Raw genomic sequence first — 14,867 nt, forward strand, 5'->3', positions numbered from 1 at the left:
CTTTCTTCCTTTTTCTTTCAATTTTCATCTCCAAAATCTTCATTTTTTCTTTTTCTTTTCTTTGTTTTATGATGAGTTCTTCTTTCGTTTTTTTCTCCATTTCGAGTTCTCGACGAGGAGAACCTCTGTTCGTTGTTCTCTGAATATCAAACGGATTTTTTATGACTTTGAAGGCAGAGAGTGAACTCAACTCATATTGTTTAAAATTTTTTTCCTCAGAGTAAGTCGTTTCGGGGTATTCTCTAATCTCTTCTTCTGTGATCGATTGTGAAGAATCGTCAACCCTTTCTTCGTCTTTTTTATCGTCTAAAGCGTTGTTAGATTTATCATGATTTGATTCTAAAGAGTCGTTTAATACTCTTCTTTCTGGTTTATATATACTAAAGTAATCAACGAAAGGATGGGTTATAGCTTTTTGAGGGTAGTTCTCTTGAAACTCTCTGACGATGGAATTGTCTTTGTTCGTCATTTCTGTATTTTCGAGATTTTGTCTTTTGATGAGTTTGCGATTCGAACCTTCCCATTTCTATTTTGGTTTTCGTCTTCTTCTTTTTTCTTTCTTCTTATATGTTTTTTCGTTCTGAAAATTACAATCTCATTTATCATTCCACTGATTATATTGTTCTACGTTATTCGTAGATTCAATAATACAGAATAAATGAGATGAGTGGCAGAATGAAGACGAGATTAGGAAACGGCTTGTTCAAGATATAGCTTGCCGTGATTGTTCCTCGATATATTTTCCATACAAGTTGCTTGTTCACAAATTTTGACACCCCGAAAATTTTCGTTATTTTTTGTAAAGACAAAACAATTTTTTAATCGAAAAAATCTATTTATGGAAGGGGTTTTGTTTTCTAAAACAAAAATTGATCCAATTTTGTTTTTTATCAATAAAAAAATAATTTTAATGGCACTTGATTTGGAAAATTTCTTTATATTTTACACTAAAATGAATTTATGTGCCGTTAATTTTTTTATTTGAATTGAATGTTGATTTGAGAAAGTCAATTATTTTTATTTTTACACTCATTTCCCGATTATTCCCACTTCATTCCAATAAGTTGTTTTTATAACACACAAAAAAACTATTTTAAAAAAAAGTGAAAGTTATTTTAAGATACAGTGCTCATTGGTTTCAAATTGATAATATTTTTTAATAAATCGATTATGTTTTTATATTTATCGACAGTATTTTTTATGGTTTATATTGTATTTAATGAATTATATTACTATTAATGAAATAGATTGTGTTTTTTATAAATTATATTACTTTTAATGAAATAGACTGTGTTTTTTATAAACTATATAGCATTTAATGAAAGTGATTATATTTGTTATAAATTATATGGCATTTTTCTAATTTATACAACATTTTTAGTAAAATCAATAGTTTTTTTCTAAAATATATAGGATTTTTGATAACTTATATAACTTTTGTTTGAAAATATTTTGCTTTTTTTACAAATTATTGGATATTCCCGAATATTAGGAATAAAAATACACATAATAAGCAAGTTATTATTTGTTAAAAATACTTAATATGTAACTATATTTATACTATTATATAACTAAATTTTAATCTATTCTTATTTAGAACCTCTTCACAATGAGGATATTTTTTTTACATAATTATGTATATTTAAATAACGGGCAAAAAATGATATCATGCAATTGGATTATATCGACAGAAGAGATCCAGGAGCAAGAAACGACTATCATGAAAATGCACCATTATCCATGCAAGGGCAACCTGTACAACCTGTAATGTTGCCCCATCAAGATATCCCACCTCTTTAAAAAAGATCACGGGGTCGGCCCCGAAAATTGGATTCAAAAAAGAAGAAAACAAATACACGACCTTATTCTCGTGTTACAATTGATCAAAGAGATTCTTTGGTTGAACTATGGAGTAAAAATGGTGATAACATGAATGCTTCACGATATTCAGAAATAATTGGGATTAAAAAAATAAACATTGAAAAGTATCTTTCAATGTTAAGAAAAGGGATATCAATATATCCAAAAAATCATTATAGAAGACAAAGCCGTACTTTACCTTTTCAAAAATTGGTAGAAAAAGCTATTAAAGAAGACACAACAACAAAAACAACTTCAATTAGAAAAATGATAGCACAAGAAGAAAAATTACGCGAAGAAGAAGATGTTGATGAAATAATTTTGGATATTCCAAAAATATCCAAGGTTGCTGTTACTAAAGAGGACATTGATCTTTATGCACCTTCGATATCATCAATTGGAAATTTCATGACTGGTAAAACAGCAACAGGTGAAGAGAGAGAAGTCCCTATTTTTTCTTTCAAAAGAACAAAGACAAGAGGGCCAACAAGCAACACGCCAGATAATAAAGAAAAAAGAATTGCAGCAGTAAACGCTCTAAGGGGTTATATAACAGGTGGAGCACGTTGGGTTTGTATAGATGAAACCAGTTGGACTGTAGCATCAACTCCTGCATATGGCTGGTCAGTTAGAGGGAAGGAAGCCTTCATCACAAAATCAAAAGGTGGTCTTCGCCTCACCTCCATATGCGCAGTTGATTGTGACGGACTCTCTTATTGCAATGTGGTTTGTGGAACAAACACATTAAATTCGTTCGAAGACTACTTCCGGTACCTAATTCATGAGTATGATATAAAACAAAGACAATGCGTTTTTTGGGTGGATAATTGTGATATTCACAACACTATGAGAAGAATGCTAGATAATACAAACCACACTGTCGTATTTAATGCTGCGTACTCACCAGCACTAAACCCAATTGAAAATATATTTGGGATCTGGAAAAGCAGGGTTGAAAAAAATGTGAGAACTTGGAATGGCATCGAAAATTTTTTTGAAAAAATCAGAGATGGTTTTTTAACTATTAAACCAGAAGAGTGCCAAAGTTGTTTTGAAAATGTTAGGGAAATTGTGTGGCCTCGAGTGTATAACCAAGAAAATATTTAATCAAATGTTTTTAAACAATGTATGGTTAATATAGTTCATTTATTAGTCTATTATAATGATATATATAATATAATATATATAATTATAAATTCAATAATAGAATATTTGTAATAATTATTGATAAAGTTATATTATAATTAATTATTTTTATCATGTATCATAATTGTAAAAATTTGTATTAAAATAAACAATAAGAATAGATTAAAATTTAGTTATATAATAGTATAAATATAGTTACATATTAAGTATTTTTAACAAATAATAACTTGCTTATTATGTGTATTTTTATTCCTAATATTCGGGAATATCCAATAATTTGTAAAAAAAGCAAAATATTTTCAAACAAAAGTTATATAAGTTATCAAAAATCCTATATATTTTAGAAAAAAACTATTGATTTTACTAAAAATGTTGTATAAATTAGAAAAATGCCATATAATTTATAACAAATATAATCACTTTCATTAAATGCTATATAATTTATAAAAAACACAGTCTATTTCATTAAAAGTAATATAATTTATAAAAAACACAATCTATTTCATTAATAGTAATATAATTCATTAAATACAATATAAACCATAAAAAATACTGTCGATAAATATAAAAACATAATCGATTTATTAAAAAATATTATCAATTTGAAACCAATGAGCACTGTATTTGATTTAAATAGTCCATCATTTTTTAATTATATTAACAATTATATATTGTAGTAATGTGAAAATTTAACACTAATTTATATTTTGCCATAATGACCTGTAACTATTATATATATAATTTTGATAATTATAAATTGCTATTATTTATTTATTAACTATTATAATAGTTAATACTTTTTATGATAGTTTTTTAATAAAAATATAATCACATAATTAAATTAATAAGCTTAATATAAATTATAATAAAGTCATTGTTTAATAAATATACTATATGATAGTTAAAATATATTACTAAATGCAAAATGAATTAGTTGATTACATGGGATCCAGCATCAGGTTTCCACTTTTCACAAATGATTTTTTCTGTGAATTCTGTCTTTCCAACAACTTCGAGTTGTCCGTGGTTAGGTGCAAGTTTTGCAAGAGCTTCATTATAGAATTGGCAAGCTCTTACCATAATCATTTTCTTGACAGCTGGGCCTTTCCAGTGCATGAAAATAAGTCTGACTTGATCAGGAATACCTTGGAGTTCAAGACGAATTGCTAACAAAACAAAAGAGACTTGGTCATCCTTTAATTCGTTTTTTAAAGTCGCAATTCCATTTCCCATCTTTCTAAAGACCAAAGCACCTTTGTTATAGTCCATAATGACATATTGTCCATGTGGGCAATCCAAAGTATTCATTCTTTTGATCGCGTCTTGAAGATTTGTAGCCATTGAATTTCTCTGTTCTTCTTCCTTTTTATTCTTCTTTTTTTCATATAAAAACAATTCGATTTTCTATGACCGAAAATTTTAAAAATTTGATAATTCGAAGCAAATTGACTGTTTTTTCACATCATCATTATTTTTATTATTTATATACATTTGTTTATAGTTAGAATATAATATTTTTTATTTTTAGTTTACACTATGAAAAACGTCCATCAAGAAAACGTGAAAATAAAATAAAGTTGATCTCGATATGTAAACTGTCTGTATTCATTTTTTAGTTCCATTAATTACTAGAACTAAAAACGATCTACAATATTATTTTGCTAATTATGTCCAAACATATCGGGACTTTTTAAAATATCAAATGGGTCAAATATTATTTTAAGTCACTTTGACGTTTGCTTTTCTGTAATTTTCCAGGAGATTCCCAAAACTTAAATACCCACAAAAAAATTACCAATCAAATTTATCGAATTTTTTTAAACAAATTTTTTACTACAAAAGTCTGTTATTATTAATTTGTATAATTATAGTAGGAGGAAATATGGAAATGCTCGAAAAAGGAGGATGCTCATAACTATTGGTTAATTTCAATTGAAAAACAATAAAATTACTATTAATTTTAATATATCAAAAAATAAATAAAATGAAAAAACTGAACAAATTTATATTAATTATTTATTATTAATAATATTAAATAAATTTATATTAAGATTAGCATCCGCCTTTTTCTCAGCATCCGACTTTTTATCTTGACTGTAATTATAGTTTATATTTACTTAATTTTAATTGTTATATATTTTATAGAAAACACAAAAATTTTTTAAAAGAAAAATAAAATTAATAACTTATTTATTATTTATATACTACTTATATTTAATGTTTTGATTATTAACCATTAATGATTAAACTTCAAGAAAATTTAAAAAAAAACATAACTAAATAGTTAGTTTTAGAAATTATCAAATAAACAATAAAAAGTTTATTAATGCATAGTTTGAATGTTTTATATAGTATTTATACATACAAATACATGAAAAACCCAATGCAAAGTTTTTACCAAACAACATCTTTTTGTTTGTTTTAAAACTTTATGTGATAGTAATAAATAGTAACAAATTATTATATTTTAATATAGACAAAAGTAAGGTTATTACATTTGACATTTTTTTCGATTTACTCAAAAAAACTTTGAATTAGTTTCACACTTTTGTTTTTACTGAACTAATAATTATTAATAAAACATAGTTTTGTTTTGGTTTAGTTTTAAACCATTTCAAGTCGTTTTTTTGACTTAACAATTTAAACCATATTTAACAATTCCATTTATTGTTATAGATAAATTATAAATTTACCATTTTTTATTATTGTCGGATTATTTCCATTTAATTGAAGTAATAATAAAAGATACCTATAAAGTACAAGATGAGTTTTTTTGAGACATTTTTCCTCAAAATATCACAAAACTATTACAAAAGAATCAAAAACTATTTTCCTACAGAAAAGCTGTTTAAATGGCCTTTCTAGATACTTGAAGTAAATTAGACTAGTAAGGAAATGAAAGTTTTCATTGCAAGATTCTCAAAAAGTAGACAGAACTGTGAATTTGACTAATTTGTGGGATGGAAACACTGACCGCCAGAGTTAAGGGATATACTGTTAGGCGGATTTATTACGCACGGTCATGTATTCGGCGGTCGAAAATAGTGAATGAAATTTTCGACACAGAGAACAGCTTTGTCGATCAACTCGGTAAAATTATCGCATATTTCAAACTTCCTATCGAACAATCCAATGGGTCGATTCTCCCCAAAGTTGTCGCACATTCTCTATTCCATGACATAGATAATTTAATGACTGCGGCATGTCGCAATGCAAACATTTTTCAAAAGGCTGTCATTGATTGGAAATATGACTCTTGCTTTGGGAAGGTGATGTTAAGTTGTGTTTGTTATATTATTATATTATTATTATATTATTATATTTATATTATAATATTATAACTATATAATTACTATTCTATTACTATTATTCAATCATTCATAAATATAATATCTATATAATTAAATATATTAATAATATATGGTATAATCAATAGATGCAAAACATGTTACCGCTCACGGAATACACACTCCGTTGGGACGTGATGAAAAAGGAGTTACAAAATTCATATAAAAACAAAGTGTTTCGAGCGTTTGCTGGTGTTCAATGTTCACCTAAAACGACAAATGGACTTTCTTTAGAAGACTTATTAATCACGTTTGTGTAGTATATTCTTCATTAACTTCGTTATGAAGGTTTTAATGACAATTAGACCAGTCCAACGTATAATGAGATATCAAACGTTATTAAACGAGTTATTGAAAAACACGCCAATCAAACATCCGGACTACTTGTCCCTTGTGAAAGCACATCAACAATTTTATGATTTGGTGATATCAACTAACACTCGAGCAAAGCAACACGACTTACTGATTCAAAGTGCTTCAATCATTTTTGGGATGGAGAATTTAATTCAGCCGTGGAGGTATTGCTTGTATTACACAGAATGCTATGTCAACGGACTCGAGGTCAGGTGCGAGTGTTTCATCTTTAACGACATGATCGCTTGGATGGACTCATTTGTACCGATTCGCGATAAAAGTAAGTACAACTACTACTTCAACTTTAGTCCGAAGAATATCGTGCTGATTAAGGATATCACCAAACACTTTAACTCTCTCAGGTTCCCTCATTGTCATGATGTCATCACTAAAGAGAAGCATCTCATGTTCTTTTTCTCGTCTAATGAAGTCTTCGACGCATGGGTCAATATCCTCAAGATTACGCTCGAGAAGTAGCAACTCCTTTCTATGTACCCGCTTCGCTGGAAGTTCACATCCTTTCGCGAACCATTCAAATTTTTATTCATTGTGTTATTTCTTGTTGTTGAATATAGTACTTTTATTTAAAATACAATCTATTACTTTTTGAAATAGAACACACAAATAGCATCTATTCTATTAATAGAATAGATGCTATTTGGTATGAGGAAAAGTATAACTTCAATTCCAAAGTATATTAAAGGCTATGGAAGACATTGATTTATTGATAGAAAGGTTTGAAAAGGTGTCGAGAAAGTGTGAAGAGAAGATGGGAGAGATCACGATGAGTAAAGACTATGAGCCTAAGAAAGAGCCATCGAGTATGGTAGTCTTGTGTTTCTTATCCATCAAAATAGTGATATTTATAGTCGTCCATATCTTATTGTTGTTTGTTGGCGCTATTGTCTTCAAACATCTCTCTAAATGAATTATATGTTCTCTTCCGTTATAACAACTCAAACGAATGAATGAAAGTGATAATTACATAACAAGTGCTTCGATCCACTCCTTCTGATTCTCAAAGAGTATAGTCATGCTCTGTTTCTCCTTTTTAATAACAACACACTCTCTCTCGGTCTTGGTATCTATCCCTATTTGTGCTCCTTTTAACTGAATGACCACCATCGTCTGTCCTTCTCCCGCTGATTTGAAGATCATTAAACAATTCTTCTTCAATACTACCCAACGGCGATTCCATTTCTTCCCTTCCAGAATATCAGCATCGCCTTGTTTGATAATGTCTTTCAAGGTTAACACAACACTCTTGTCATCTATTGTCCCTTCGACTAATTTACTCACAGGAACTGCATTAAACCCCGTCTGAGAATTCATCTCCTTTTGAACATCTCGAAGGTGGTCCGCCTCTTTCTTCGCTTCAGAAAGTTTCTTCTCGACTTTGAGATGCGCGTTCTTGAAAATAACGTCGTAATTGGATATCATCACTATGACCGTTCGCGTCATCTTCTCAACATCAAGACCAACAAAATCAATCGAGGGATACACATTCGGACTCATCACCTTCGAGAGATTCTCCGGGTTCATCTTATTCACGTCACTCTTCTTAGAAATTTCAGACATCAGTCCAAATAATTTGTCCATCAAACACATTGTATTCAAATCAAAGGAATCTACAATACTAGTAATACCACTAATGTCCTTCGGATCATGTGTTTGTAATGACTGGGGCAGTTTGTTCGGTACCGAGTTGATGAACTTCTTCAATAAATTGCCAACTAAGTGTGTAGTACACTTCTTGACATCAAGAGACTCACCTCTATCGACTTTCCTGATGATATCTTCGATCTCTCTAACGGACGCAGAGACTCTAAAGATCCCTTCAGTCTTGGGTGCATCAATAAAGAGTCGATCAAACATCGCGTGAACAAATTGTGGGAGCAAGAAAGACTCTTCGTCTCTTGCCATAGTCGATTTACCCAACTCCGCGCCAAACACTTTAGTCTGTGACGCATAAAAAGTGATTGTCGTGAGATGCTTCACAAATTTGTCTGCAGAAAGGCTTTCTTTGAACGTGAACTCCGTCTCATATTCACTCGTAATAATAGACACCACTCTTCTATTCTTCAATTTGAACGTCTCGACACTGTCGAGCCCAAACGCCTCTTCAAAGTAGTATTGATTTCTCTCCAATCGAGTGAAAATAAGTAAATCGGAGAATATAAAAAGTGTCCCCTGTGTCTTGTTTAACACACATTGTTGTCTGTCAAGATATCTTCTCCTTGGACTGAACAAAACTGCTTGTTCCAAGAGATCTGATATCTTCGACAACTGGAGTTGGACGTCATTCTCCTTTTCTGCTTGGTCTGTGGCTGTAGTTAACATTCCCATCACAAAAAGGATCTTTTCAGTCTTTTCAAGGTGTTCGGGAAAGTGCTTTAAAATGTCAGAGAAGCATTGTTTGAGTTGTAACAATTGAATGAATGGTAAATTGATCAAGTCCTCCAATTTGGGAAGTAACGGGTTTGCATTTCCAATCGCTTCGACGACCTCGTGGAACGTTTTGATCTTCATTGAAGTGTTCAAGCAATTCATCGAATCCTTATAGATCGCACATCGTCTCATAAAGACTTGATAGAACTCCCCAAGATGTAAATAGAACACGTCAATAAAAGTCTCTGCATTCGCCGTGTTAAGTTTGTTCAGTAACGTCGTGTGTAACACGTGCATCGTTTCTATATCAGAGAATATCAAATCGACGTCTTTGATACTCAAGCCACTCGTCGCGAGGGTTGGACTACACAAAATCGGCTTCGCGTATTTCGAAATGCAAAGACCTAAATTCTCAACAATCATCTTCTCCGACTTAAAGATGTTTGCAAAGACAGGGTAGTCGTCCATCCACAGGGGGAAGTCATCGATATTGTTTTTCACCGCTTCTCCAATATTCAAACTCTTCCAGACATTCAATTTCTCACCTTTGTCCTTAAACATGCGTTTCCAAGCCCCTGTCTCGCGCTGGACTTTATCTCCGTATTCGACAGAAGAGTGCAGTACTGTCGAGAGAAACATATTATACAGATCGACATATAAATCAATCGCTTTACCGCCTTCACTCTCAATAGAAGAAAACAAGTCATCCTTCTGTTGTTGTAACACCCCAATTTTGTTCACATCTGGACGTTTGTCTTTATTCATCTTTTGTAATTTAGTGTCTGTCGTCGTGTATGCGTTCACCATTTTGTCGAACTCATTTCGGATCATCTTGTAGTTATTTGATCGCTCTGTAAATTCTTTGACGGACAAAAAGAGCTCTTCGGCAGATCGGAGTTGCTCGGAGAAGTCATCAAATGACTTTGAAAACATGTTTCCCATGAACTCGGCAGACTCTTCAACTTCAGCTCGCGAGCCGGTGTCTCGTATGGTTAAGTTCTTTAAGTTTTCTCTCATGTCTTGTGATAACTTGCGTTGTGTAGTGATCATGTCAGAAAGTGCTTTCCATTGTTGTTGTGAGTCGAGCATTTTCCCGCTCTTCTCTCGAGCAATTTTGACTTCATTTTGAAGGGTGTCGAGTTCTGTAGTTAAAGTATTGATCACCTCTTCTTTAGTGATTTCCTTATTCTCAGAACTTGGTTCACTTTCATTATGGCTTTGTGGTTCTGTTTGTGATGATATCAGACTCTCTGTGTTCTCTTTTTTATCGTCCTTTTTGGTCTTTTTGAGTGTTCGTGGTGAACATATTTCACATTCACTTATTTCAGACTTTTGTTTGAAGACTTTTTTCTTCTTAGCATTTTGGTCTTTTTTGGGTTCTGGAGTGTCTGCGTCGAGGGCTAGTGTTTTTCGTCTGACGCGATTGTGTTTGGCGTTCTTCATTCGTATCTCCGAGAGGATGTCAGTGCTCAACTGCTTTAATGAAGAGTTTTGGATTTGACTTTGTGGTCGTACAGGTTTTCTAATATGAGTCGTTAGAATTTGTGAATTGTCCTCTAAAAAGTCGAAGGAAGTATGTTTCCCTTGTGACATCGTTCTTTTTTCAAGTTCTTTGACTCTGTAAATTCACTATTTACGTCCAATACATCAAATAACATTTTTTTGTGTAAAAAAAGTTCAGTTTTGTTTTTCTTTCTCTTTTTTTTTGAAGAGAAACGTATACTAAAAGTAATAGTATAAGAACTATAAAAATATACTAGAATCACCCACTGAACGGAAATCGAAGGTTTTAATGAACTGAACCCTAAATCCAATTGAAGGATGCCATTGTCGAACGGACGCTTTAGACGTACTCGTAAATTGTTCCGCAGACCTTACAGATGCCACGGCCTTCAGAACACTACGACTTTCCTCCACAATTACAAAATTGGCGATTACGTCACTGTGATGTGTAACTCCGCCGTTCAGCATGGCCTTCCTTTCAAAAGCTTCCACGGCAAGACTGGAAGAGTTTGGAACATTAACCCACACGCAATCGGTGTCATGATCAACAAGAAGGTGAACAACAAAATTCTTTTGAAGAGATTCCACGTCAGACCAGAGCACTTGATGCCATCAAACTGCCAGAAAGACTTCCTCGCCAGAGTTAAAGAGTCCGAAAAAATTAAGCTCCAAAACGTTCAATTGAAGAAGGAAGGAAAGCAAACACTCGCACTCCCAAAAAGAATGCCAGTCTTCCCAAGAGGAGCTGAAGTCCTTAAGAAAGATTCTATTAAGTTCACCACTATCAACCCAATCAAATTCGAAGAACTTTATTAATTGAAAGGTTGTGTGAGGTTATATTTTGTTATATATAACATTTTTTAACTCGTTTGAATGTCACATATTGAAGTATTCTTCAAGTTATTTTTTTAGTTAGTAACACGTGGGAGCTTTCTTTTCTCTGGTTTATACGAAAAAAATAAAAAAAAGGAAAAACTTGGTTGAGCTCCTTTATGGATTATCATCCTTGTGATTTTAGTAAAATTAATATTCAAATAATAACAAAAATCACTAAGATATCCGAATTATTGTTATTTCAAATTATCGAAGTGACATTTCATCAACTTGATTCACACAAATTCATAGAGTGTTGTTTAAAAATTAAATGTAAACCCTTACGATAAGCGAGAATGCCTCTTTAATGTTCCTGTTTCGACACTGGAGCTAAAATTAAGTATTTTCATCATAATATTCAACGTTAAATATATTACTTATAATAATTTAATATATATTATATATATATTAAATTACTTAATTCGATATTGACTTAAAAATTACAAAAAATCAACACAAACTATTATAGTTGGGCTATCAAACATTCGCTGAGCAAACGAACCTTAGCCCAAAGAAAATATTATTTTTTTATCGTTAAATAAAACTAATAAAAGTCTTTTTAAAAAAAATACTTGTTTTTTTGTTTTTTAATTAAAAACCCGTGCTTTTAGAGAAAATGACAAATACTTTCCCAGTAAAAATAAAAATAGATGGACAAAAGTTTATTTGCTGGGCTAAGGTTAATTTACTCAACTGTATTCTTTTAACTTTTAGTTTTATATGATTAGTGAAATTATCTTCATAAAGGACTGAACAGATATTATCATTTTGAATTTTAAAGTTTATTCTATTAAAATGTTATTCAAAAAATAATTTTGTTTTAATAGTTTGGCAAAATAGTATGTTGTGTTTTAATGAAAAAAATTTCTAAGAAAAAAACACACAATCAATTCCAACGTGTTTATTGTGTGTTTATTTATTTTAATAACAAACCTATTGACGAGTAAAGGTAATTAAATATACTAATAATAATACTATAATTTATTAATCTCAGGAGTCATAGATGGATTTCTTGATAATCAATTTTTAGGAGTTTTTAATGAAGTTAATTTGGTGTTTTGAAAGCAACTGATTTTATTATGAAAAAGAAAGAAGCACTGAAAATAATAGGAGATGGACCCAACCACGAAAATTGTCCAAGACGATACAACACCAAGAAGCATCATTACCGTCAAAGCAGTTCAAAAGGAAAATAGTAAATCGAGTGAATTGGGTAGACCAACCAACTTTCAAGTCCAAGTAGAAAAAGCTGAAATCATTGAAAACGACGAGGAGAAATCTACTAATGATACAGAAAAGGCTAAAATGGTTGATGCCGAAATAACACCCGAGACGAACTCCGACGACCAAAGTTTCAGTTCTAAAAACTCCAAAACCGATAAAAACAGTTTGGAAAATGCCGAACATAGCGACACCGAAAAAAAAGGAGAAAAAGACGACAATAAAGACGACACAAAAGATGACACGTTAATTTCTGAAACCCTCCAAAAAAACGAAAAGAAACGAAAACTCCTCATCACCGTCGAACCAGCTACACCAGAGAAGAAATCATCTCATGACAAAGTTCATACTCCTTCTACGAAAAAAGACGAAAAAATCTCATTTAAAGTACTTTCTAAGACCGACGACGACATCGACACGAAAGTGAGTGACCACCAACCGCGGTGTAAATTTGTGTCGCGAGCTTCGATGGTCAATTTAGTGACGGGATGTTCCGAAGAGAAGCAACTGGATTTAGTCGATGTCGTCTTAATTGGCCGCAACGACGTGACAAACTTCGACGAAGTGGTGAGCGGGAAATTGATTCTCACCAATTACAAACTCTTTTTCAAACACCCGTGTGTGTTACTCAACATCTCGATTCCCTTAACGCAAATCGCCAATTCGAAGAAGGTGAATTCAAATGAAAAGGTCCACAAACGCATTTTTACTATTGAAACTAAAGACAATAGAAAATTTTACTTTTCGTTTAAAGACCAACAAAAAACACGGCGGCAATTCAATGACGCGTTAAAGGCTTTGGCCTTCGCAACCGCTTTAGACAAGTTCTTCATCTTCCAAAGCAAATTTCCACCGGCAAGAAAAGAGTTTTACACCTTCTTGGAGGAGTTCAAGAGACAAGGAGTCTCTGAGATGTGGAGAGTTTGTGACATTAATACCAAGTACACTACAGTCCCAACATATCCCGCGTACATCTACGTCCCAAAAGACTCAACAAACGCTATGATAATGGATGCTATTAAACACAGAAGTAAAGGCAGATTCCCCGCATTGACGTGGTTTAATAAGACGAATGGATCTGCTTTAGTCCGCTGTGCACAGCCATTACCTGGTATAGTAGCACCATTAACTGGTAAGAACACGACAGGGGATGTTGAGTTCTTAAGGTCTGTATATGAAGCGACTGGGGAACAAGGGATTCATGTCTTAGACTCGCGACCAAAGTTAAATGCGGTGACGAATAAGGCAGCTGGTGGTGGGTATGAGGATGTAGGGAGTTATCCGTTCTTAACTTTAGAGTTTGAGAATATAGATAATATCCATGTTGTGAGAGAGTCGTTGACGAATTTGGCTGTTTCGGTGTTTGAATATGAAGAGAACATCACCGACAAAGTCTTCTTGAAACAACAATGTGTGAAGCAATGGTTCTTCTTACAAGATACGATCTTTACTTCAGTCAAGAAGGCGTGTAAGTACTTGAATGAAGGAAGTAGTGTGTTAGTTCATTGTTCTGATGGGTGGGATAGAACATCCCAATGTTGTGCTTTAGTGCAATTACTTGAAGATCAATACTTCCGGACATTAGAAGGGTTTATAGTCTTAGTCGAGAAAGACTGGAAGAGTTTTGGACATCGTTTTGCGACACGGACGGGGTTTGGGCAGGTCTGTCCTTATGGCCAGTATGCGCCAATCTTCTTCCAATTTCTTGATTGTGTCCACATCCTCATCGCTCAATTCCCAAATCTGTTTGAGTTCAATGAACAATTTTTGATCGAGTTGAATGACGCGACGTATTGTTCCGATTATGGGACTTTTATGTATGACTGCGAAAGAGAACGTGTTAAGAATAATATAGAAAAGATCACGCCATGCTTCTGGGAATACGTCATGTCGGCTTCATGTCGTTTCATTAATCCAGCGTATGACAAAACATCAAGTGGGATGATCGGATTAACAGACCAACAACCAACTATGGTGGTCTGGGAAAAGTACTTCACTCGTCATAAATTGAAAGAAAGAAAACACTGAAAGAGTTGAATTCTTCGGTTACTATTCAAAATGGTTTACTTTACTAATTATTATTACTTCGAGTTTTGTCGAGCGCTAAATTTAACGAGTGAATTTGTTATGCATCTATTTTTTAACTATATTTTTATAATAAATATATAATAATTT

General features: G+C 32.3%; 5 protein-coding genes across 5 annotated transcripts; 3 read left to right on the plus strand and 2 right to left on the minus strand.

The window, feature by feature from the left end:
* Window positions 1-3,936: 3,936 nt before the first annotated feature.
* EIN_054820 (hypothetical protein) lies at window positions 3,937-4,347 on the minus strand (the record flags this gene model as incomplete). Its single annotated transcript, XM_004259910.1, has 1 exon — window positions 3,937-4,347. One exon carries the CDS (start codon window positions 4,345-4,347, stop codon window positions 3,937-3,939), a length of 411 nt encoding a protein of 136 aa, XP_004259958.1.
* A 1,619-nt stretch (window positions 4,348-5,966) lies between these two features.
* On the plus strand, window positions 5,967-7,184 carry EIN_054830 (Rho/RAC guanine nucleotide exchange factor, putative; the record flags this gene model as incomplete). Its single annotated transcript, XM_004259911.1, has 3 exons — window positions 5,967-6,290; window positions 6,443-6,603; window positions 6,659-7,184. 3 exons carry the CDS (start codon window positions 5,967-5,969, stop codon window positions 7,182-7,184), a joined length of 1,011 nt encoding a protein of 336 aa, XP_004259959.1.
* Window positions 7,185-7,688: 504 nt separating this feature from the next.
* EIN_054840 (hypothetical protein) lies at window positions 7,689-10,688 on the minus strand (the record flags this gene model as incomplete). Its single annotated transcript, XM_004259912.1, has 1 exon — window positions 7,689-10,688. One exon carries the CDS (start codon window positions 10,686-10,688, stop codon window positions 7,689-7,691), a length of 3,000 nt encoding a protein of 999 aa, XP_004259960.1.
* A 228-nt stretch (window positions 10,689-10,916) lies between these two features.
* Window positions 10,917-11,414, plus strand: EIN_054850 (60S ribosomal protein L21, putative; the record flags this gene model as incomplete). The annotated part of the gene is made up of 1 exon (XM_004259913.1): window positions 10,917-11,414. One exon carries the CDS (start codon window positions 10,917-10,919, stop codon window positions 11,412-11,414), a length of 498 nt encoding a protein of 165 aa, XP_004259961.1.
* Window positions 11,415-12,584: 1,170 nt separating this feature from the next.
* On the plus strand, window positions 12,585-14,720 carry EIN_054860 (hypothetical protein; the record flags this gene model as incomplete). The annotated part of the gene is made up of 1 exon (XM_004259914.1): window positions 12,585-14,720. The coding sequence occupies one exon, from the start codon at window positions 12,585-12,587 to the stop codon at window positions 14,718-14,720; it is 2,136 nt and encodes a 711-aa protein (XP_004259962.1).
* Window positions 14,721-14,867: the final 147 nt, after the last annotated feature.

Source organism: Entamoeba invadens (assembly GCF_000330505.1).
Source record: "Entamoeba invadens IP1 unplaced genomic scaffold scaff_1105074726711, whole genome shotgun sequence".
NCBI lineage: Eukaryota > Evosea > Mastigamoebida > Endamoebidae > Entamoeba > Entamoeba invadens.